This window comes from Rhea pennata, chromosome 17 (assembly GCF_028389875.1).
Source record: "Rhea pennata isolate bPtePen1 chromosome 17, bPtePen1.pri, whole genome shotgun sequence".
In the NCBI taxonomy this organism is placed as follows: Eukaryota; Metazoa; Chordata; class Aves; order Rheiformes; family Rheidae; genus Rhea; species Rhea pennata.
In genome coordinates, this window is record NC_084679.1 from 11616782 (window position 1) to 11639147 (window position 22366).

Here is a 22366-nt window from a genome sequence, read left to right on the forward strand (position 1 = left end):
GGATCTAAATCCAGATGTCTCCTGAGCTAGGAGACTATATGGGATAGATCAGCCAATGCATAAACCTCAGTGTAATCTAACCAGAAAAGAGGGACAGTAACTAAAGCTCATGATTGCTGTTCTCCAGTGCTTTCATCAGGATAATCAGGTTCCACCTCTCCTATCAGGAACATCCACTCTTGGGAGTGTCCCAATCTTTTCAAGGTTCCTTCTCCACAAGCATGTGCTTCAAAAGGGACATGGACAACTGATTGCTTCAATAGGACAAGAGGAGTACAGGAATCTCCTAAAGCAGAATATTCACCAAAGGAAGAGAAGCTTTGTCTGTTTAGGGCAGATAGGTTGGTAAAGTTTCCTCCCTCCTCAGTTTGACAAATGTCAATGAAACTGTATAGCTGTACTTTGGGGCAGATGGGAAACACAGTCCCTTTATTGTGCTTCCTCCATTTTACTGCAGAATTTAGCTGGCTGCAGTTGCAACGCCAAAATGAATAACCTCAGTAACAAAAGGAAAGGAAAAGAAAAAGAAAATATGAATGACATTTTCCCAGAATACCAGAAGCTACAGGATATCCTTTTTTTTCCTAAGAAGATTCTTGGAAAAACAAAAAGGAAAATAAAAAACCTTTCCTGAGGGATCAGGACTTGGCCAAGGTCTCATATGATGGGCAACTCTACCTTGCTGAACATATCTTGTCTGACTACATCTGACTATGGTTACTCAGGTCTGGGGTATTCATATTCAACTATCATTGCTGTCTGAATCCAGGCCTCATCTGAAGCTGAGGTGCAAGGCATGTAGTCCAGAAGAGAAACCTCACCCTCCAATCTGCTTCTTAAGCTTGGCACAGAGGAACAGATCAGTGAAAAGAAAGACATGGCGTAGTTTGCGAGCTCCCTCAACCAGCTCCACCATGAAACTGTCCTTCAGGAGCTGCCGGTGCTGGTAAAAAACAAAAAAGATATTTTAATTAGTACAGGAACAGTCTCAGATAAGGCATTGAGCCTCCCTCAGCAACACATTCCTTAGCTGTGACTCCTGTGAGAGCCAATTCAGTAAAATAGTCCAGTTCAGAAGAACAGCTGTTAAAAGGTCATTGCTGCTAGCTCTGCTCCCTGTTGCTGTCTCCCCAGGAGTAGCTATGGTCAGGCAGTTCCTCCATCACTTGCTTCCAGGTCAGATAGACCTGAGGCCTCTCGATCACCTGTGCCTGAGCCAGTTACTAATGGGGCTTGCATCGGCTGTGACACCTCCCCGCAGTCCTACCAGATACCCCTACAAGGGAAGTGAGGGCACAGTTGTCCCAGGTGTGATGGTGGTGACCAGTAGTTGCCTCCGCCCTGTCAAAGTATCCTTTTGCTCTTCGGCAGTAAAGGACGGACCCAATTGGCTTGTAAAAGGGCATCCAAATCCCCCCCTCAAGCCATTTTCCCAATGGCAATTTTCAATGAATGGGCGTGGTGGTGACTCTGACGACCCATCACAGACATGCCTCTGGCCTGCCCAGGGAAACAGGCCACCTACATATTAACTGGACGTGACATGGCACGTCTCCTGCAAGAGTGGGGTTGGCTTTATTCATCTGCCCCGTTCGCAGTTCAAGCACTTGACAGCCAGGGGAGAACTATCCAGCGGTCCCTCCTGAGCCAACATCTGCACTCTTCTGGGCACTGTAGCAGGGTGCGGGACCTGTGAAGTCCTCTGGCCTCACGTGAGACAGCAGGGAACGAGAACTACAACAGCCTACTGCCTGACCTAGCTCAGTAAATCAGGCACGTCACAAACCTTTAGTTTAAAGCAGAGCAAAATTCTTCACATAGTGAGTCTGCTCAGTTTTCGGGAACCGCTGGTGCCCCGTCTATGCTTTGCCCTGGCTGCAAACTGGAGGTACGTGGGGTGGTTGGCGCATCTGCAGAGTGTAAGATGGGGCAGCCCAAATGCCATCGGCTGTACCAGGCCTCTAATTTTGATGCCTCCATCTTGATGCAGATGCTGCCTCCGTTCACCAAATGCAGTGCACTGGACAAGACGTGGGCTGACAGGTCGCCTCCCAAATCTAACTCGGAAAAGGTGCCCTATATGGTACAGGGTTCAGAAATAGCCATGGGCCAGCAACATCTCCCCGCAAACCAGCAGGGAGCAGCAAACACCACTTTTGGACCCAGGCTTTTCTCCACTCTGTAGTCACCCAGCTGCTGAATTGAGCGCAAGCTACCCCACCGCTGCGAAAGAGGAGCCCAGCAGCATCTCTACGCCCCCCTCCCCAACAGCAATTTGTCAACATTAACAGGTGAATTATCATTGCTGCCTCCTTATTACAAGTGCTGTTAAGGGATGATTCTTGAATAAAATGTGCATCTAGTAAACTTAGCAGCAGTCCCTCATCAGCCTGTGTTTAAACAGGACCATCTGGATATGTTCTCTCTTTCCAAATGCCTACTTAAAGCCCTTCTGTATTTCATATAAATTTTCCCCAAACCTAGAAGATGCAAAGAAGCTGCACAGCCCTGATGATTTTTTTCCTGTTTCTAGTTCCCGGTAGCTTTACAGCCTCCTAAATAAGAGGCACACACTGGAGGACAGAAGCACCTCTTTCCTAATTCCCTTAGGGTCACTCCATATTTAACAGAGGTAAAGGCTGGAGCGCTGGCACGGAGGGGAATGGCCACACGCCCTTACGAGCCAGACAGGAGTTTCAAGCCCCGGAGAGTGCTCAGGCCTCCTGCCCTGCTGTCAGGATCAATAGGAGCGGAGCGCACACCCAGATGAACAGAAACCTCCCAAACCTCCCACTGATTTTCAGAACAGATTAAGGGGTATTTATCTCCAGGCAAATTTATTTCCCCCAAGTATCTATAACTGTCAGCACTGCCTTGCTTCAGGGCTGATAAAAGCAGGTCTCCATCACCTCTCCACACAAATCTGCTACAGCCTTTCCCCTGGCCCGCACCATTTTCCTTGCTATTCCAGCTCTGAGGACGCCTCTCTCCTGACACCAGTGAGGGACACTTTACACATACGGTATGTGCCTAGATGGCACCGTGGCTGGTGACAGAGAGACCTGCTCACGCTGTCCAGCGCTTGCCAACATCTCCCCCTGCTGTTTTACCACCAGCTTGCTCCAGGCCCATGCACAGGACTTGCCAGTGACACCTACTCCTGATGCGCAGCACCTCTGCTATCCCCGCGCTGGGAAACACAGACACAAACCTCCCTTTGGGGGAGGCAGCTACGCTCAGCTCGGCAGCAGTACGCAACAGGAAAGCGGTCAACCTGGGCAAGGTCAGGATGTCCAGGCCGGAATTCGCGCCTCGCTCTCCCAAAGTTATGCCCCGTGGGTTTTACTTGCTGCATCACTGGACAAGCCCCGAACACATTTAATGCGGAGGGCGCGGGAGCGTGATCCTTCTGCCTCTCTTTCCCTCTGCCACCCCTCCCATCTCGGCTCTCCAAAATGAAAACAAACCACATCAGTCCTAAGCCCAGCAGGCATCATGGCAGGGAATATGAGGGAGAGGAACATCCTTAAGGCTAATTCCTGTTTCCACACTCCATCCTACAGCACCCTCAACTTCCTGACATGGGCCAAGAGCCAAGTTTACCTGTCTGCAGCTGCACTAGCACCAGAGCTGTCTGCACTGTAAAGCACTGACAGCAGTGTCGGCATCTTGTCTCGAGACTGCCTGCCATTACTTGGTCCTGCAAATCATGAGGAGCAGCAGCAAAAGCTGCACCTTCTCGGCAGGGCCAGGAAGTCGGGCTGCTCCCTGGCAGGCTGTCGCACAGTCTCTGTGGAGATCTGGTATCCAGCAGTGATTCAGGCCCGGGAAGGCCTGTACGTATGTTAATGTTTATTTTTAGGTGGGTGTGATCCTCTTGTGGTTTTGAGTGGTTTTGGAGAGAACGCCTGCCTGCATGAATGTCTTTGCTGCTGATGTGCACTTGTGCGTGCCTCCCCGCTTCTGCCTGGAGAGCAACTCCTGGGTAGGCAGGGAACTAGGAACATCCAGCTTGAAAATTAAATAAATAAAAAGGAGGAGGTGTCATGTCAGTAGTGAAACAATCTCCAGAGCTGCAAAAAATTTCATCTGAGAGAATAATGAAGCAGGGAAAGAGAGATTTTCTCAGCAAGCCAAAACCCTGATCTCAGGTTTCTAGATGTGATGCATATTAATTACGCTGCAAATCAGCTCAGCTCCTCCAGGGCAATGAGGATAGCTCCTTGTTGCCAGCCCAACCTCTGCTTATTGTTCTTGGGGGTGAAGATGTTCTCACAGCTTGCTCACCTCTGCTTCGCAGCTGCTATATGACATTGTCCCTTCCCCACCTGGCAGTGATGTGGCAGGTCCCGACCTGGCCCTGTGTCCCTCTGCCACAGACACCAGTAGCTGTGCGAGACTCAGCACAGAAATCAGCGCAGAGCCCAGCTCAGCACTCAGAGGAGAGTTCCTAGCTGAAAAATGTCAGAGACTAGTCCAGAACACGGACTGAGCACTCCCTCCCTCCTAGGAGGATGGCGCTGGTGGCAGGGACAAGCCTGCAACATGGCCAATCCTCGTGCTTCTTCACAGGTCAAGGAGGGCACAGGCCCATGAGCATTGCTGGAGGATTATGAGGGAGCATGGCTCAGCCCTAGATCTGCCTTGGTTCCGGCAGTAGTCCAGTATCATCATCTAAACCAGAGTACTTGGAGGACAAGTGTGTCCTTCAAGTGAAGGGAGGCCCAGGCAGAGCCCCCAGGGAAAACCCTTTCAGCCAGGCCTGTGCAGAGTGAGAAAAGGAGAGCCTGGTGGTATTCCCCTACAGCAGTAAGGCCACAAACCTCCACACACAGTCTGCCTGAGGCCACCCAGCTACCCTTTCTCCTGTCCACGAACGTCACATCTAACCTGCCACCTGCACAGTCCCTGACTGTCATCGTCCAGACAGACTTTCTCAAAGCAACCTCACTTGCTGTCCCACATCTCCCCTAAACGCAGGGAGGAAGCTCAGCCATAGGATGCCAAACAGGGCTGTGATTTAACAGCCTTCATACTCCCCATCTGGGACCGAGGTACCAGTCATTTGCACAGAGCTTATCTTGGCTGGCACTCCTGGGTACAAGTTACCCAGATCGATGAGACATAGTGCTACTGTGAGGCAGCAAAACCCCCCTTGAGGCAGAATCTCTTAGAAAGAGGTGGGAGGAAAACAAGGCTTGATTTCCTAAGCTTGCCTGGAACAGAAGTAAAGGGGTAGAAGGGCCACAGTCCAGTCAGCAGCTCAGAGGGAAATATTAAGCTTCCCAGAGCTTTCATTCTTCATTTCTTTTCACTAATGAGCTGGTCGGGATAGTCTCCCTGCAGTGAGGAGACAGGGAGACAGCCCACCAATGAACAACCAAACATCTGAGGAGGAGAGAACAGGAGAAAGGGTTTGTGGCTCAAGTAAGGAAACCTCTGCTGACATGGGTGTGGGGCTTGACAGTAGATCCAACTACCAGCTTCTCTAGGAAAACAGGACTTTCGTTAGGGCTGGGCACAACAGGCATGCTCCAGACTGCTCAGCATCAGCGGAACAGAGGAGGAGCACTTCCAGCAAAGGGTCACATCCTTTGTTGCAAATGATTCATCTTGTCGGAAGGGTTCAAGCAGGTCAGAGGGAAACAATAAAAGGATTTCCCAACTGGCTTACCAGATCCCTGCCAAGCCACACAGAGAGGGAGCGCAGGGCACCTTCCCTGACCTCCTAGCATGAGTCAGCCATCCTACCCCACCTTGGAGGGGAAGCCAGCAGCCCCCTAGACACTGCTGGTCCTTGCTAGGGCTCGCTCACGGTGCAAACAGTACCCTCAGCTCCAAAGGCCTCTTCTGGCAGTGTGGGAACCAAAGCCCACTTTGGTCTACTCCTCCCACCTACCTTAAAGGAATTCCTCTTGCTAAGAAGGGTCTTCTGAAATATGACGTCCTTTGGCTGGCTGACCTGGTGACATACAACATCCTGTGTGGGGGAGACCATCTATCCACTTTTTTCCCAAAGTTATTCTGTTAACTGAAGTTACCAAAGGTGCTAAGGGCTTCTCAAAATAGTCTGGAGTGACATATACGCTACAGAAACATCAAAGAAACACCCAGGAAAACATGGGTTTAATGTCAGAGTGTCAATAGCATGGCAAAGTGGCTCCCTCTCTTTCACAGACAGCCCCAAGACCGGCAGTTGTCCAATTCAGGAGCTTAGCTGAGCTATAAAGATGTTTAAGGAGGTCTAGGGCAAAACTTTAATTTTGTATCACAGAGGAGGGAATCAGGATCATCTGTAGCCTCTCAAACAAGGCCTGGGCAGATTGATACCTTCTAGGGGCTGTTGCTAAGCTCCTGTGTTGTTGCAGTGCAAGTCTCATGCCTCCTTTGCAGGTCCTGCTCTCCCTTTCACACTTACACCTGCCTCTTCTCCCATCCGCCTCAGTGCTCTGAACAAAAGAGCTCTTGCTCTACATTTTTCACAACTCAAGATATCCTTTTTGGATTGCCTGCTGCTCTCTTCCTCCTTTTACCTCTGCCACTGAACATCTCCCCCTCCTCTGCTACCAGCCTCATGACTACCTGCATGCTCGTCTAGTCATCCTACACTGTTTTTGTGCTGTTTGCATATGATAAATCCTGCTGCTGTCACGTTACCCTTTAACTACAGGAAGTGCGGCGCAAGACCAGTTTGTCTGAGAGATGTTGCAAGAAGTGGAATTTAAAAATCTGCTCATCCAGAATCACAGCTCTGCAAAGGACTGTCTCCTCACGTGAGTGCCAAGGAAAGAGCTCATCCGGTGTGGTGACAGCAGAGGCCTGTGGCACGCGTGGGTGAGAGCCCCAGGAAGCACTGGAACATGTGTGAGGCAGGAGGAGGAGGGTAAAAGCAAGAGATGGGTATCGGCATATGTCAGTGAGGAAGAGGTGGTTTGGCTTTCTGCAGAGTGTAGGAAGGAAATGATTCCTCATGTGTGCGGTGTGTGTGTGCACGCACATGTGTCGCAGGATTAGCGCTGCAGAATAAAGAGATGCTCTGCCTGGGGAGCTAAATGGGCTGCTATTTTAATAGTCTTTCCTTTTACTTTTTCTTTTTTTTTTTTCTAAAGCTCTTGTCACCAGGAGCTCTCTGACTCCAGCTGTGAGACAGAGTGTGAAGCATCCAAGATCATTTTTGAGCGCTCTACTGCCAACATCTGCCCAGGGCCTGTGGGAGCAGTAGGCACTAGACCTCAAGCTGTGCATGACTGCCTGTGTCTAACCTCAGCCTCCAGCTTTCCAAAGGATTTAGTTTGTACTTCTGCCCCCTTGCAAACCTCCTTTGTCCTCTCCCTTTCCTACCACAGTCTCTACAAAGTCAAACAGGACCCTAAAGCCTGGTTCCTTAGCTGCCATTACAAGCTACATTCAGCAACATGGTAGAGCAGCCTGCCAAGCAGCCTCTTCTCTGTGGGGCCAGGTGGGAGAAAGGTCCACAGTGGTATAAGCTGATGCAAAACATGATCTAAGGGCCTTGATCCCAGCAGAAATCCCCCGCCTGCCCACTTGTGTCAGTACTGGTGCTCATGAGACCAGACACTAAGCCACTCAGCCAGCTGAGTGACCCAAAATTCAAAAAACCCCAAACAAATAAAAAAACCAAACCAACCAAACAAACAAACCCTCCAACCAAACAAACCAAAAAATGCAAAGCTTGTTTTTCAGGCAGCTTCATTCCCCCCACCACTGTGCGGTCACACAAATACCAGTGCCAGCAGTTAAATGGGTGGGACTGCATGGCCAGGGACAAGGCAGAATGGCAGCCACCATCACTTGGCTTGGTTTGAGCCACCCTATAACACCACCCTGCAAAGAGCATTATTAGACAAGCAGCAAGCAAGGAAGGGATCATCTTCTCCCAGTGGAGCTCTGATTTTAGCAGTTTCATTAACTCCTGCTATACAAGAACAGGCTGAACTAGCTGGAAACATAAATGCTGATTTCTGTCAGGGAAAGACAATACAAGGTCCACAGCCATTTGCATCCAGGTTCAGTTGGGAAAAGCCATGCAGTCCACGCTGCTCACTTGTTAATAAGACTAGAAAGGGTTTTTACGCCTCCTTTCGGGAATATAACACTGGCACACACTTCACCTCATGCATTCAGCTTCCTGCTCTTCCCCACCCCACCTCAGTGGTGAAGTGAAGTGGTGAAGAAGGATCAGCAGTGAGCAAACAAGATGTCTGGTCCATGGTCCAGTGGGCAAACAATCCACCGACAACAGAGGAAGATTCTCCACCACTCATGTGTTGCAAGCCGGATGGTGCCATGCTGCTAAGACCCCCTTTGCTTCCCTCCATGCATTTGTTTGGTTATCTAGAGGGTTGATGAAGTGGATGTCTGGAGCTAATCCATCAAAAAAGTAAAATCAGAAAAGTAGGAAGATGGGAAAGAGAAAGTAGAGAATGGAGCAGATCAGAGCTGAATGGAGATCAGTCGAACAGTTTATCAAAAACCAAGATAAGCATTTCCACAAACTCTCCTAGCTACCTCTTGTTGCTGTCTACCAGAGGCTCCAACTCTCAGCACAGCATCCTTCTCCAAATGTACTAGGACTGTGTGGGGCCTGAAATTCTCAGAACAAGAGCATAAGAGCAGCAAAACAACCATCATGTTTTCACCTCTCCCCATACTGTTTCCTTTGGGCCATACTGTAAGGATAGATCCAAAGCTTTCTCCACATCGTGGAGGGAGCGGGATGCAAACATGCAGCCTCTGGGCCATGCTCGCCTTTGCATTCCCATTGTCAAGCAAACCTCTGACAAACTGAACAGGCTGGGCCCAGTTCTCTCCTCACTCCTCCAAAACATCAACAAACAACAAACCACAAAGCAGAAAGGACTACCTAGCTACAGAGAGCCTGGCAGGCAGCGAGGGCCAAACTGTTCTTACCATTCCCTCAAATCCTCAAATCACAAAAAGCCTTTAGTGAAGGGCTTTACTCCCTTCGGGCCCATCTCCTCGTCAGGTATGCCCTACCTGAAATGCTCATTCAAGCCAGCAAATCAAACCAGGTCCATATGGCACAGAAAACTTACAGTTTACATGCATAAACCTTGAATAAGAGAAGAGTTCACTGAACTAAACAGGGCTGGCAGGGCACCCGGCAGCAAGCAGGACAGACTGAGCCAGTGCCCCCTTAGCAGGGGATCACCTTCTGCAAAACAGAGGAAGACTGAGATGATGAGGCTGTGCTCTCTCCTGACCCACACTCCTCTCCTTAGCAGTCTGTCACTAGGGAGATTAACCGCTGGCTGCTTTCCCCAGTTCAAAGCGATCATGTAAAAGAGAGCTGGAGTGAGAGGCTGGCGAAGGAGATTTGACTCCTCCCTGTGCTGCACTCAAAGGAGAAAAATATTCTACATAAAAGACAAGGACTGGCAAAAAAAGATAACTGAGATCAGCACCTAAGCAATACATGAGGGGAAAGGGCTGTTTTCCCTCCTTCACTTCCACCAAGGAAATTTCAATGGGAGGAAGAAAAATAATGAAAAAAGCCATCAAAGCAAGCTGGTGATTCATTAAAATAAAAAATGCATTATGCATTGAGAACAGTCAATTACGAGATGTAAACTGCGCACTGTCCTGTCACCCCAGGGAAAGCACAGGCAAGGGGAGTGGGAGGAAAGGATAAATAGAAAAGGAAAGATTTACAGGCATAAATAAAACCCAGCTCTGACCCCAAGCTGAGTAGCTTGTAGGAAGCAGCAGCCGTTCCTAACCCAGATAGAGCAGCTGGGAGCCCACTCGTGTTCTGGATTATTACAAAGAAAATGAACATACTTCAGGCTCAACAGAGAGCTACCAACTGGGCACTGTCCCAATGAAAAAAAATGAGAGATCTTGGTGCCAAATGACCAAAGGAAGTAGCCATCACCAGATTCCCAGAGAGGAAGGCAAACAGGGGAAGCACCAGGAACAAGCCGCTTTCTCCCTGGGCTCAGCTCTAGCTGCATGTGGCACGAGTGAGGGCACAAAGTTCCCAGTTCCCTCCAGCACACTCACAGTCCTCAGCTTCAGTTTGTCCTCTTCTCACTCTCCCCACATTATAGAGTCACTGCAGCACCAGAGAAAGCATGAACAGGCTGTCTGAGCCCAATCCTGACAGGCCTCCCCTTCCTGCTCTGTAAGATCTGACAAATGCACTGCTCCAGAGAGAGATCATCAGAATTATCCTCCCGAGCCTGCCCCTCAGCCTGAGCAACGGTACTTCATTAGGATTCTGCGTGACACTTTTCAAAGCCCACATCCCTCATTGAGATGCTGACAGACAACCGGAGAACACAGTGCGTTCCCTCCCCTGCGAGGGCCATTCCAGCCTGCAGTGTCTGCTATGACTCAATCAGCAACCGCTTTAATGAGGGCTCCTACTACCTCCGAGGCTCTGGTGACTGATGTCTGAGCTGCTATCTCAGCCTCCAGTTGCTCAGCTCCTCCTCTCTTCTCCTCTCAGCTGCAGTCTTCCTCAGTTGACAAAATGAGACCATAAGCAACAGTTACAGAACAAATGGTGTGCCCAATTCCCAGCACTGTAGCTTCTAGGGAATGTTCTGCAGATGAAAATCAATTTAACAGCTAAAAGCAACTATGTTTACCTCACAGGATTTGGGAATACATCTTGAAGGTTCATTCTAAGCGAACAATCTCTTGGGCTTTGTAGGAGATGTTTCCATACAGGTCACTTTTGATCAGCCAGTGCCTCTGACACCTTACCGCAATCCCTCTTATACACACACTATCCGAGCCAACCTCCTACACACTTCTGTTTCTTAACACTTCTGTCAGTCTTGGCCCTTACTCAGAAAGGGCCGAGTTCTCTTCTAATGAATTAGGAGGCAGATGAATCAAGCACAGCAAAGCATGCAGACTTTGCTCTTGGGTAATTCTACGCTATTCTTCACAACACCATAGGCAGGTAAGGGAACTGCACATTTTAGCACTTTCTGGGCCTAGTCCAATTCCTAACAGAGCTGAGAGAAGTTGTATCACACCCTTAGCAGCCAAACTCCTCCCTTAACTTCCCCAGTCTAGTCCATTTGTTTTGCTTCCTACTTCCATTTACAACATTATTCTTTAGCACTGAGCATGCACAAAATGATTTCATGGTGAGAATGAAGATTTTGGAAAATTGCTGTGGTTGTTGTTCTTTCCTAATCTTTTGTGATTTCAGATGTATCCTTCCCCTTTTCCCCTCCTAGGCATCCTGTTTGGTTCCAGTTTGCAGGTAAAATACAAATTCTTCTACGTACATAGGAATATGAATATGCATCATAGTAATGATGTATGACAAATAATTGTAACAAAGCTAAGGACAAAATTCTAAACCTACTTTTCTTCTGGGTTTCCAAAGAGTCTTCCAAGCAGAAAACAGAGGAGACTGTACTACTTCCTTTAGAGAACAAGGACACTGCGTAAACTGTATCTTAGCAACAAACAAACGAATAGCGTATGTTCCCAGCCCGCTCCACAGAAAGGGACAACCAGTATTTAGGAACTGACAAAATAACTAATGCAGGAGGACTCACCTCCCCCTTCTTCACAGTCATGGATTGCCGACGAGGAGTGATCTCCTCATTGATGCTGGAGAGGAAGTTCTGCGAGATCCGCAGCGCATCCTGCAGGAGGGGATAGTCAGGGTGGGTCACTGGAGTGTGCTTCAGCAAATCCTGCCACCAGGAATAAAAACAAAGGACAGCATTGTAACCAACACTGGAAAGGAGAAGAGTTGGAGGTCCTCTAACCAGATCCTCAGGACAAGTTGCTCCAGCCTTTTCTTACAGATTAGAGTAAGGCTGCCTCTACAGAGGAAGAGGACCATACCCTGCACTTCTCAGTAACACCACTGCAGAGATACCCAAGGTCTTAGCCATGGGCTTCCTCTCCTCAGTGTAAAGAAAAGAGGCTCATATGCAACATGACAGCTTAATTTTTGCAGTCCTTCAGCTCCACAGAAAATTTGAAGGGAGAAGAAAATAGGGAAGGGGCTTAGATTTTGAAAATTACACTTCAGGTACTTACATGAAGGACAAGTGTGCTGCGCGTCACTCGATCCACTGGCTTGTACAACAGAGCTGGGAAAAAAGCAGCAGGAACATGAGAAAAGCAGCCACCTAAACACAGCCCCCTACAGAGTAACTTGTCCAATGCAACTGAATGTACAAGCACAGGTTTATTACTAATGAGCTACCAGGAAATTCCCTTCTCTAACATTAACATGCTACACATGCAATGAAACACACGTGAACACACAGAGGAAACAAATGTTCTCCATGGCAAACAGATGCCTCTTTGCAAGCACACCCGGTCAGACAGCGAATGAGGAGCACACAAGGTGGCAGGGAAGAACTGCACACAGCACAGCACACTTCCAACAGTTCCCTGGCACCCTGCCTGCTGCCACAGGTCAGAATTGGGCCTTGTGCTCCTGAAGTTGCCACGGAGGTTCCTGAAAGGTTGCCAGTGCATCCCTGCCTTCTGGAGTTCAGCATGACACTGTCGGGTGCCTCTAAAACCTGATAACAGGCCAAAAAAGGAACGGAGCTGGCTTTCATACTAGTCAGGGAGGAAGCTCCTTGGAACACAGGTTTTCTTTTACTATGTGCGTGTATAAAGACAAGCACAATGGAACCTGATCTCAGCCAGGCTCTCTAGATGCTACTATAAGGAAAAAAATACGTCGGAAGTACTTTTAGGCTGACATCGGCACTACCACTGGGTAGTGGATGTTCCTGTAAAATCACGTCAATCCTTTGATTAGCCTGTTAGTGCCCAAAGGGACTGATCAGGTTTTAAGCTAGGCAGCAGCTTCCCCATGCATGCATGCAGCTTACTATGCACAGCTCTGCTACTTAGCAAACGGGAGCTGCTCTCCCAGGTAGAGCCAGAAAAGATTCCATAATCTTCCAGCATTTAAAAAGACAAAGGGAACATGGAGGTTTTGGCAACAGCTCCCACACAGTCCTGACAAACCACAGACTCCTCTGCATGGATCACTCACTTTCCAAGGAATTTTTCGTCGTCTGATCTTTAGAATCCTTTGTGCTTCTAGCCTTTAGATTCTAAAAGAAAAAGAAAACCCATGTAGCAGACCGTCAATCACCTTAAAATATCATATATGAATGTAAGAGGCTCTCTGCTCCTTCAAGGGAGGGCCTAAGCCAGCAGAGAGGAAAAGTTCTATCACAGTCCAAGACAGTACAAGAAAAATGTGCTTTTCTTCTGATAAATGCACCATTGCCATGTCACAGGTACCCATGCATCTCAAATATTAAGGAAATTTCTTAGAAGTGCACATCAATAGAGATGCAGCAAAGCAGGGAACAATCTTCACGGGGATGGTGGAGTTGTTAATCACCTGCAGAGAAAGGCATGGCCATAAGGGCCCAGCCATTATCACGGTATGTGTACACTGCCAATAAATAAAGTACAGGATTGGGAGTCAGGACCCTCAGGTTATACTTCCTTATGCACCTGCCCAGAGCTGTGTGACCTTGGATAAATCAGTTCTCTGTTCACGGCAGAAAAGAAGCATTACCTGTGACTTTCTGCTTTGCTCAGGGACCATTAATGTGCTGAAAGTGCTCTGAAGTCCTCAGCAGGATACAGACACAAATGCAAGAGTGCGATCACCATCACTCCAAAAACAGTAGGTACGGTCACGATTTTAGAATTATCTTTCAGGAGAAAGCTAAAACCCAGGGATCACATTTGCATGGAGCAGCCTGGGGCCTTAATCTCCATTCTGTCTTCTAGGGGCTACTATAATACTATTGATATATTATTATTAATAAATGGAAAAGTCCATAGGATACATTTCAGTACTGAAAGAAAAGTAAGCACTGGGGAAGCTACTTTACTAATGAGCTGATACAACTGGAGGACAGAAGTTGCCAGGCAAAGGACCAGAACCTGGAGGAAACCCTCAGGACAGGAGATAATAGGAGACACTCGTGCTCTTGAGAAGCACAGCAGATGCCAACAGGCAGGCCTCATTTTGGAGCACAGAGGAAACACTTTATTTTGCCTCCCCCTCATGACAATCTGAAGGGATGTGCAATATTGTGTGTATTCAGTAGCTTTTTCAAAGCATTAAATGCCCCCAGTATTATTCAGCTCTGATAATTTATCTGCTTGTTTTTAAGGACACATATCTGAAGTTCGTGTTTTCTTGACAGCTGAATTCTTCAAGACATAATTATCGCAATGCAAAGAGACCATGCACAGCAGGCAGAGCTGGTGGTCTGGGAAGCCTGAAAAAGCCTTCAAAATGCTTTGACGCAAAGTGCTCCACTCACAGGTAGAAAATCAGAGCAGCCCAACACACAACATTAAAGATTATGCTTGATACATTTGCAGTTTTAAACAGAAGGCTTTCCAGTGCTACCCCCTCCTCCTCTCCAAGCCAATGAAGCTGGCAGTTCCACTGACAGACATAATGCCAGCCACTAAGTGTGGCCTTTTGTATCACTGTCAGCATTACCATTAGCCACAGAAATGTGCCAGAAGCTCAAATATGACTTTTCCTTCTAGGAAGGCATGAAGGTGGCATAGCACTGGGAAGTTCAAAGCAGTGCTGGTTGTTACAGTAAGATTCCCTCGGGGGGGGGGGAGGGGGAAGCATGGGGGCAGCCTACAGAATAACCTCTACAAGCCCAAAGTATAAATCATGGTATGAAGCCAGGCTGATGCAATGAGTCTACGGGAGCTCACAACTCCTCTGGAAGTCAGGGCTGCAGAGCTACTTGGAGGATGGATGGGAGCGTCATCGCCAGGTATTACTCAGATCCAGCCGGCTCGTGTGTCTGAATAGCGTGACATTACCTCCGAGATTTCAGCAAACTGAGCGTTGGCTTGGCAGCACTTCTCTGCTGTCTCCATAGCAACTTCATAGTTATCCACAAAGGCCCGGTACACCCCCAGCTGGCTGGCCTGCAGCAAGCAGAACAGAACAAAATAAACGCTACGGAAGACGACAGTTTGGGATGGCCACTCTGAATATGTACCGATCAGGCCATGTTCCTTCAACCCAAAGGACCTCAGGGAACACTGAACAGAGCCAGGAACATGTCTCGGGCCCCTCAGCTTTGCTTAACCAGAGCAGGTGCTGCTATGCATCCAGCTCCATCTATCCTGAACAAGTTCACTTATTGGCTTTGGAGGATGACACATCCTTATTACTGCCATCTATTTTTCCCTTCTGGGCTGCCAGATTAGTATCTATTAATATTTTAGCTCATGGATGTAATAGGAGCTGCTGGTTATTTGCCACAAAATATGAATCAGACAGGAATGATTCAGCCCTAACATCACAAATGTGACACTAGCAAGCTACTTGGTGGCTTCTGTGTGCATGGGGGACACGTCAAAACAAACCCAGATATTAACCTGTATCTGCATTAGCACTGAAAAAACAGAAGGGAGATTCGGAGCGCAGCCTGTCTGTTTGGAAGGCAGGGGCTGCAGCACCAGGTGACAGAAAACAGCACGGCTTTCCAAGCAGAAGCACTATGCGATTGGTCCAAATGAAGGTATAGCAGGCCTCAGAGTCCAGTAATAAGCCTTTTATATTAATCACTGGGTCTTAGCACTGATCCTGTTTGCTGACTTAGGAATTGCAGCCATATTCATGCTAGAGAACATAAGAACCAGCTTGGGAAAATCCTGGGGAGACTTCCAAGCTTCTCTGGACTGCAGAGCAGTTTTCGTGTTGCAGAGCTGCACAGGCTGTGCTGTAAACATCTCAGCACGTTAAGTGAGCTTGCAAGTGCATGCTCAATAGCGAGCCAACAGATGGAGCGCTGTAAAGGACTCCACTAAAACAAAGTTTTTTGCCAGAAGAGCTTGCACTTACCATATCATTTCTGCATCTCCCCTGCTGCTTCTGCCCAAGAGGTGCAACAGGCAGCGCTGCGAGCTTTCCTACAGACACTGCCCTTTCCCTCTCCCACTCTCTCATAACTGTGCTCTCCTTTCCTCTACGGAGCTTTGGCCACAAGACAACAGGAGAGAAAATGCCAGTCTCAGAAGAACATTTCCTGCATAATTTCTTTAGCTAACAAAGGCAAAAACGCATCGAGCTATTTCCTAGAATGTATTTTGCTGAAAGATTAGGAACAAACCTCAACCCTCACGCCAAATGGCATGGCTAGGACTGAAGTCAAAGGAAGCTGCGCTCACTTACGCCGGGGACAATCTGGCCCCAGCAGAGTGGAGAGAACGAAATCTGTAGCTGCCACGGGGCACCATTCCCTGAAGAAGCTGCTGTCAGAATTACTGCTCATTTGCAGGACTTACGACATCCGTGTTCGGATGATGCCAGCCAACATAGCAAAGCATTAGAGCTTCTCCATTCCTCTGTGGTTTTTTCATTTCCTAGTACTCCTAAACAGACAATTTAAGCTTTCTTTTTCTTCTTCTAACCATGCTGTTACAGAAACATTTTCCATTAAAAAAGAAGCTTCCAATCAAAGCAACAATGCTTCAGAAGAATTTTAGTGATGGTTTAAGTTTTTCCTTTCTCATTTAAAAAGAACACATTGAAAAGCAAAAAGACTTTGGTAAAAAAAACTGGCTTTCAGTTTAAAAATTATTTGTCGTTTCTAAAAATGGTGAGTGATAATTTTTTTGTTTTGTTAAGTATTTCTTTACTCCTAAAAGTTCTAAAGTTTTTCTTTCCTAATTATAAAAAATATGTATATTTTTTTCAAAATATTCCACAAAAATGAGAAGCATATTTCACTCCATTCCTGGTGTCTTCCATCTCCCCCACTTCCCTTAGTTTCAACTGCAAAAATGTGGACTAACTGTCACAGATATTATAAATGGATCGTACTTCATGGAAGATCACATGAAATTCTAAAACTCCTTGCATGTACTTTCTTTAACTTCAACCTACAGTGCTTTGTTTTACAAGACATTAAAGAAAATTAATGTTCCCAGGGATCTCAGGATAACAACAAAAATTCCAGTGTTTATCATCAGATTACATGACATGACCACAAGCAAACAAATCTGCTCCAAAAGATTGGATGTACATCCTGTCTAGATGTCTTCTAATGCCTAGTGTTCTCCATCTCTCACATCTAGCTGCTTCCAGCTGCCTGACAAGAATGATTAGCTCTATCTTACCTAGCAAAAGTTCACAATTCCTAGTGATACTGTACCAAACCACCAAAAATGCACCGCTAAGGCAGCTCAGAATTTTCTGCGCTAAGGCAATTTGCTTCTTTGCTTCCAATAGTAATTCAATAAATCTATCCTTTCTGTTAAGTGCAGAAGATTCAGGGAAACAGAAAAGGAGAGTGCCAGAAGAGCTTACCGCCTAGGCTGGTGATCCCCATCAGCAAGAAACAAGTCTTTTAAGTCTTAACAGGCCTAAGTAGTAGTACAGTGAGTCAAAGCTCACTTGGCAGTCAGAAGTAGTAAGGAATACATCCGCTTCTTCTTCAATTAGTAATACCTTCATTATTGCACTACCCTTTCAATATAGTTTGTCAAGCTTCCACTTCCAGCAGTCTTCTGCATCTTGGTTTCAACAATCAGCAGCAGATGGCTTTGTCTTTGTAAACCTTTTGCTCAAGTTGCATACCATGAGCTACTCACTAAGGCACCAGTTTGACTTCCTCTGGACTAAAATACGCTGGCAGTGAAAAGCAGACTCCCATAGTTTGGTCTTGAGCTGCTGGATCACATGGAAAACATCATCCTCTAGGTCCATCTCCCCCTCCATAAGGGATGAAGCTGGTGCTGGGCTACACAGCTGCTAACAATTGAGTGACCCTGATAAAATGCACTCCCCATCCAATAAACCACTCACTGGAATGTCACTCCTATCCTGAGAATCAGAGGCACCTCAGGAATGCAGAGATTCTTTTCTTTTCTAAAAGGAAAAAGCAGCTCCTTTAATCCTTTGCTTTCTGCACACACTAGGGGAGAGGCTAACTGGGCCAAAGGAATCTCCTAGAATGCAAACAATTTGTCATCTGGCTCAGAAACTCAGCAATCTGAATTCAACCTCAGGAAGATGCTTTATATGTCTTTGCCCTGTTCTGCACTCAGATGATTTTGCTGAAATGGCTTAGAGGGGTCTCAGCAGAAGGTTCACTGCATCAGCGTAGCAGCAGGAGGAACATCAAGGCCAAGATGGTGGTAGAAAAGCAAAGCCAAAGGTGATGACCATAGAATAGAGAAAAGCAGCACAAAGCAGAGCAGAGCACCACAGAGAAAAGGGAAGTGTGTGCAAGGGAGCTCAGCAACAAGGAGAAACATTTAGCTGTCAGTATTAAAAAAATACCCTTTTTAATGTGGCCATTCTCCCATCTTCCCCTCAAGCAAATGGTTTGATGACACTGTAGACACCCTGGAAGATTCAGTCTTTCTGTAAAACTGTATTTGTATTACTGGCCTAGTTTTGACAGAGTCTTTAATTAAAGGCAATGGAACAGCTGCTTTTGCCCTTCACTGCAGTGAGGTAAAGCTAGAAGCCTGCTGTCTCATCCAGCTATGGGCTTTCATCCCTTCAGTCTGCGTAAAGTTACGGAAGGGAATTGCAACAACACCTGTGAAATGAGTGAGGTAACAAAAGCTTTGGTGATGGCAGCTGACTCACCAGCTTTTGGAAGAGGTCTCCTACACGTTGCTGGTGGCTCCACTGCTGCACTCGCGGAAAGAGCCCATCATAGAACTCTTTGTGGATCTCATAGAGCTCAGGCACTTTGAAGAATATTGTCTCAATCTGCTGACTAGTCAGCACAGGCTGGGAGGTGGTGGCAGCTGCTTTCAAAGGCTTCATAGGCTAAAACAAAGATTCAAGGAAATTGTTACTATGCAAACAAAGTACATTCACCCTTGCCGCATTACAACATATCCCTCTGAAAAGTTGTTTTTCATCCTCTAATAAGCAAAATTTGGATTCATGCAACTCCTGAAAGCTAGACATTAACAAATTCTCTCATGGGGATCAGGCACTCCTGGTTCGTGGACTTTCCCAGGATATTAATGGTGTGATTAAAATCCTTTGGCACTCCATTTCCTTAATCTCTGTCCAACTGCAGAATAGTGCATCTAATAATTATCATAGGACACTGAAAGACTGGGATCCTGGATTCTGTCACACTAACAAAACCCCAGGTGCACCAGATCCAGTGCTTTCCTTAGGCCTCCCCTTCTAACAGAGAAGAGGAGTAACAAGTACCATTGCACAGGGCAGCTGAGAGATATCAGTGTATGGGAAGTTCTGGGAATCTTTGAACCAAAGCAGCAGTGGAAGTGCATGTACAGGTGTTCAGGATGGCGTCTCCCACCAGTGCTTACCAGCAGCAGAGCCTCCAGGTGGCTCAGGTAGGTTTCCTCACTGGCTAGAATTCCTGACAAGACCCATTTTCTCATCTCCAGGCCTTTCTCCAAGTCTGGCTCACTCTACAGAGAGATTGTTAAAAGTAAAACAAAACAATTCTGAATGTATGCCACAGCATACTCAGTTTACTTACAGACAAAAAAGTGCTCAGTGCCCAGTTTCTAGAAATATACTTAATGATAAAAACATTACAGCAGATTTTTATTTACCAGCAACAGATGACACTTAAAAGATTCACAGCTGTTAGCTTTAGTCATCCAATCTTGGTGCCTCAGTTAGATGCCCAGACTCCTTCACCTAACTGAAAATTCAAGACTTCAAAATTCAGAGCCTACTCCTAACCAACTCTTGGGGACCCTTGGTTAGGTGCTTCTCACTCCCTCCTTCCCCAATAATTCTCCATGATCTTACTCCAAACCTACACATTTCTCTGGGCAGAGAGCATTCCTTCCCCTGCATCTGTACAGATGTGCCTGATACAGAGCAGCTACACCCTGACGTTGCTGTATGATGGCCATTCTTTCTCCCATTCTCTACTATTCACTAAGGTATTTTTCAGTGCCAGTTTGCATGATGTCTGCTTTTAGTATGAGGATGGAAGAATCAGCACTGCCCGGAATGCACGTGCTGATTTTCTTATTGGGCTTCCAGGAAGCAATATGTCACCAAAGCAGCTGAAGAAAGAGATAGAAAAAATACATCCATGGGCAAGCGTGTACATTGGGGAAAACTAAAATTAAGTGTTAAGAGAAGCAGTAACTATTCCTTTAGAGTTTCAATTACTCTTCCTGTTTCCTGTAAAATTTATTTAACCTGACAAAGTAGAATTAATTATTTCTATAAGGTTTGAAAAAAAAGTGTCCAATCAGCCAAGGTTATAAATAATCAAAAACATCCCACTTTTACAGAGTCTTATTTCAAGTTTTATTTACTTCTTTAATTCACAGAAGGGGCTTTTTATGATACTTTTAACCTTATTAGATTGTTAAGCGTCATTGAGAGGAGAGTCAATAGTTAGATCTGAAAAAAGCAAACACATTTCAAGGGCTTTGGGTAGGCTCTCTGGGGCTCCCCTCTACTCCTGTTAATATTCAGAGGAATCTTTGGCCATTGATTTCAGCAGCAGGAGGATTAGGAAACATAACAGTATGCTCCACTCTATTGGCCGAACATAAAGCCCTTCTAGAGCTGATAAAAAAAAAAATCCCATTTAGTTTAGGTTCCTATGCTTTGAACCCTGTGGATGTATGTATGAGGCTCATTGCGGAGAGGAGATAGCTTTTCCAGAGGTAAGCTTTCAGCAACCACCGCATTCCGAGGGCGACTCTGAGCCCACGCGCCACACGAAGAAAGAAACGGAGCCTCACGCTTCCAGATATTTTTGGATTCAGTCTCATCAATAACTATTCTGATTTCTGAACGCTTTCATTAACTTGCACAAGCTATTTTCTGGGCTAAAAGACCTTGCAGCAGTTACTTTATAAAAATTGTGTAAGGTGTCAAATACCACCAATACCTCTTAAATGAAAGCAGCAGACAGAAAGTGTTCTAAGGAAACAAGTACAATTTACACCCTGGTCAGGCAGGACACGGAAAGAAGAACTTGTCTTTGCATCCCACCTTTCAGCGAGGCTCTGTAAGAACCACAGTGCCTTTTCAGTTTTTGAAAGGGCATCTCAAAGGAACTAGGGGTTTGTAATTCAGCAGTCACATTCAAAAGATAAAAATAGGAAAAAAAAAAAAAAAAAGAACAAGCAACCCACCAGCAATAAACTACCTGGTAAAACAAACGCCACAACAGATTGCGTGCCTGCAGTGCACCCACGTGACTGCCTGCTACAGCTCAGTCAGAACTGTGCAACAAGATTATGACTCTTTCTTATGATTTCTGTACCAGTTGTGACTGGATGTCCAACATATGGACCATTTGCTAGGCACAGTATAAACACGTAATCATGAAAGACAGCCCCAAGATGTTTAACAAAGATTTCTTTCAGCCGAAGAGGCACGGATGTAGCTGCCTGTGCGTGAAGCTCCCAGAAGTCCTGGTGCAAGAAAAACGTAATACTTCTTGGTTTCCAAAGACTTCTTACAACATTTACAAAAGAAAAATGCTGCTGTACAAAGAAGCACTGAAAAAAAAACTAACGATGCTCCAAAGTCCCTGCTGCTGCGTATGACGTTACCGGTCAGTAGTGACACAGCATGATAACTGTCTCTAGCAGGTTCTCTTGGAGGAGGTGAGGATTTAAAAGCCACCTGGGTACGTTTGTAACATCTGTAAAGAGCAGCACACAAAGGCAAGTCATTTAAATGATTCAAACTTCCTTATCACAACTGTGACAACAGTTTTCCCTTTTGCAAATCAAAGCTTTAATTTATAAGGCAGTTCTTGCTGGGCATCCTCAGCTGCTGGAGACAGCATTTGCTGCCTGAATGTTCATTTCCTTTCTTCAGGAGAGATTTGCTTTCAGGGAGAGACACGTCTTTTGGAAGACCCTAGGGACCTTCCTCCCTGGTCGTCATCAGCAAGGTCACTTTGGGGAGTCTACAGAATTGTTTTATCCCTTTTTATAGGAGCAGTTTCCAAGCACGATGCTTGGAGAACCTGTAGCCTCAGACCCAGCCAGCCAGAGCAGGGCCCAGTCTCTTTACACCACGCTGCAGCAGTTGCTGAAGAAACCCTCGGGGAGGTATCTAACAAGCACAGAGCACGGAGCAAGGTTTCCTGTGCAGCGCCTCAAATCTACATAGATTCCTCACATGTAAAAAGATGAGCTCGTGCTGCTCCGGCTGCGCCAGGGATCACTAAGGCACCACGATGTTGCTGTCTCCACTGTGCTGCTGCTCCGTGTTTCCTCCCGAGAGCCTGGGTCCTGACATGAGTTTCCTGCTGAGGATGGCCTTTTCTCACAGTTTCATCTGGGGCCGTGCTGAGCAGCTGCCAGATGAACTTCTGGAAACCAGCCCCTT

At 46.7% G+C, this 22366-nt stretch overlaps 1 protein-coding gene across 3 annotated transcripts in view; it reads right to left on the reverse strand.

The window, feature by feature from the left end:
• Nucleotides 1-22366, reverse strand: part of BCR (BCR activator of RhoGEF and GTPase) — a 106834-nt gene that overhangs the window by 24439 nt on the left and 60029 nt on the right. For all 3 annotated transcript variants that reach the window (XM_062590452.1, XM_062590451.1, XM_062590454.1), the window contains exons 3-9: nucleotides 19351-19455; nucleotides 18647-18832; nucleotides 14860-14967; nucleotides 13037-13097; nucleotides 12058-12110; nucleotides 11565-11705; nucleotides 822-943 (exon numbers count right to left, since the gene is read on the reverse strand). In XM_062590452.1, the coding sequence (XP_062446436.1) occupies nucleotides 822-943; nucleotides 11565-11705; nucleotides 12058-12110; nucleotides 13037-13097; nucleotides 14860-14967; nucleotides 18647-18832; nucleotides 19351-19455 (776 nt within the window). The remainder of the gene's footprint in view (nucleotides 1-821; nucleotides 944-11564; nucleotides 11706-12057; nucleotides 12111-13036; nucleotides 13098-14859; nucleotides 14968-18646; nucleotides 18833-19350; nucleotides 19456-22366) is intronic.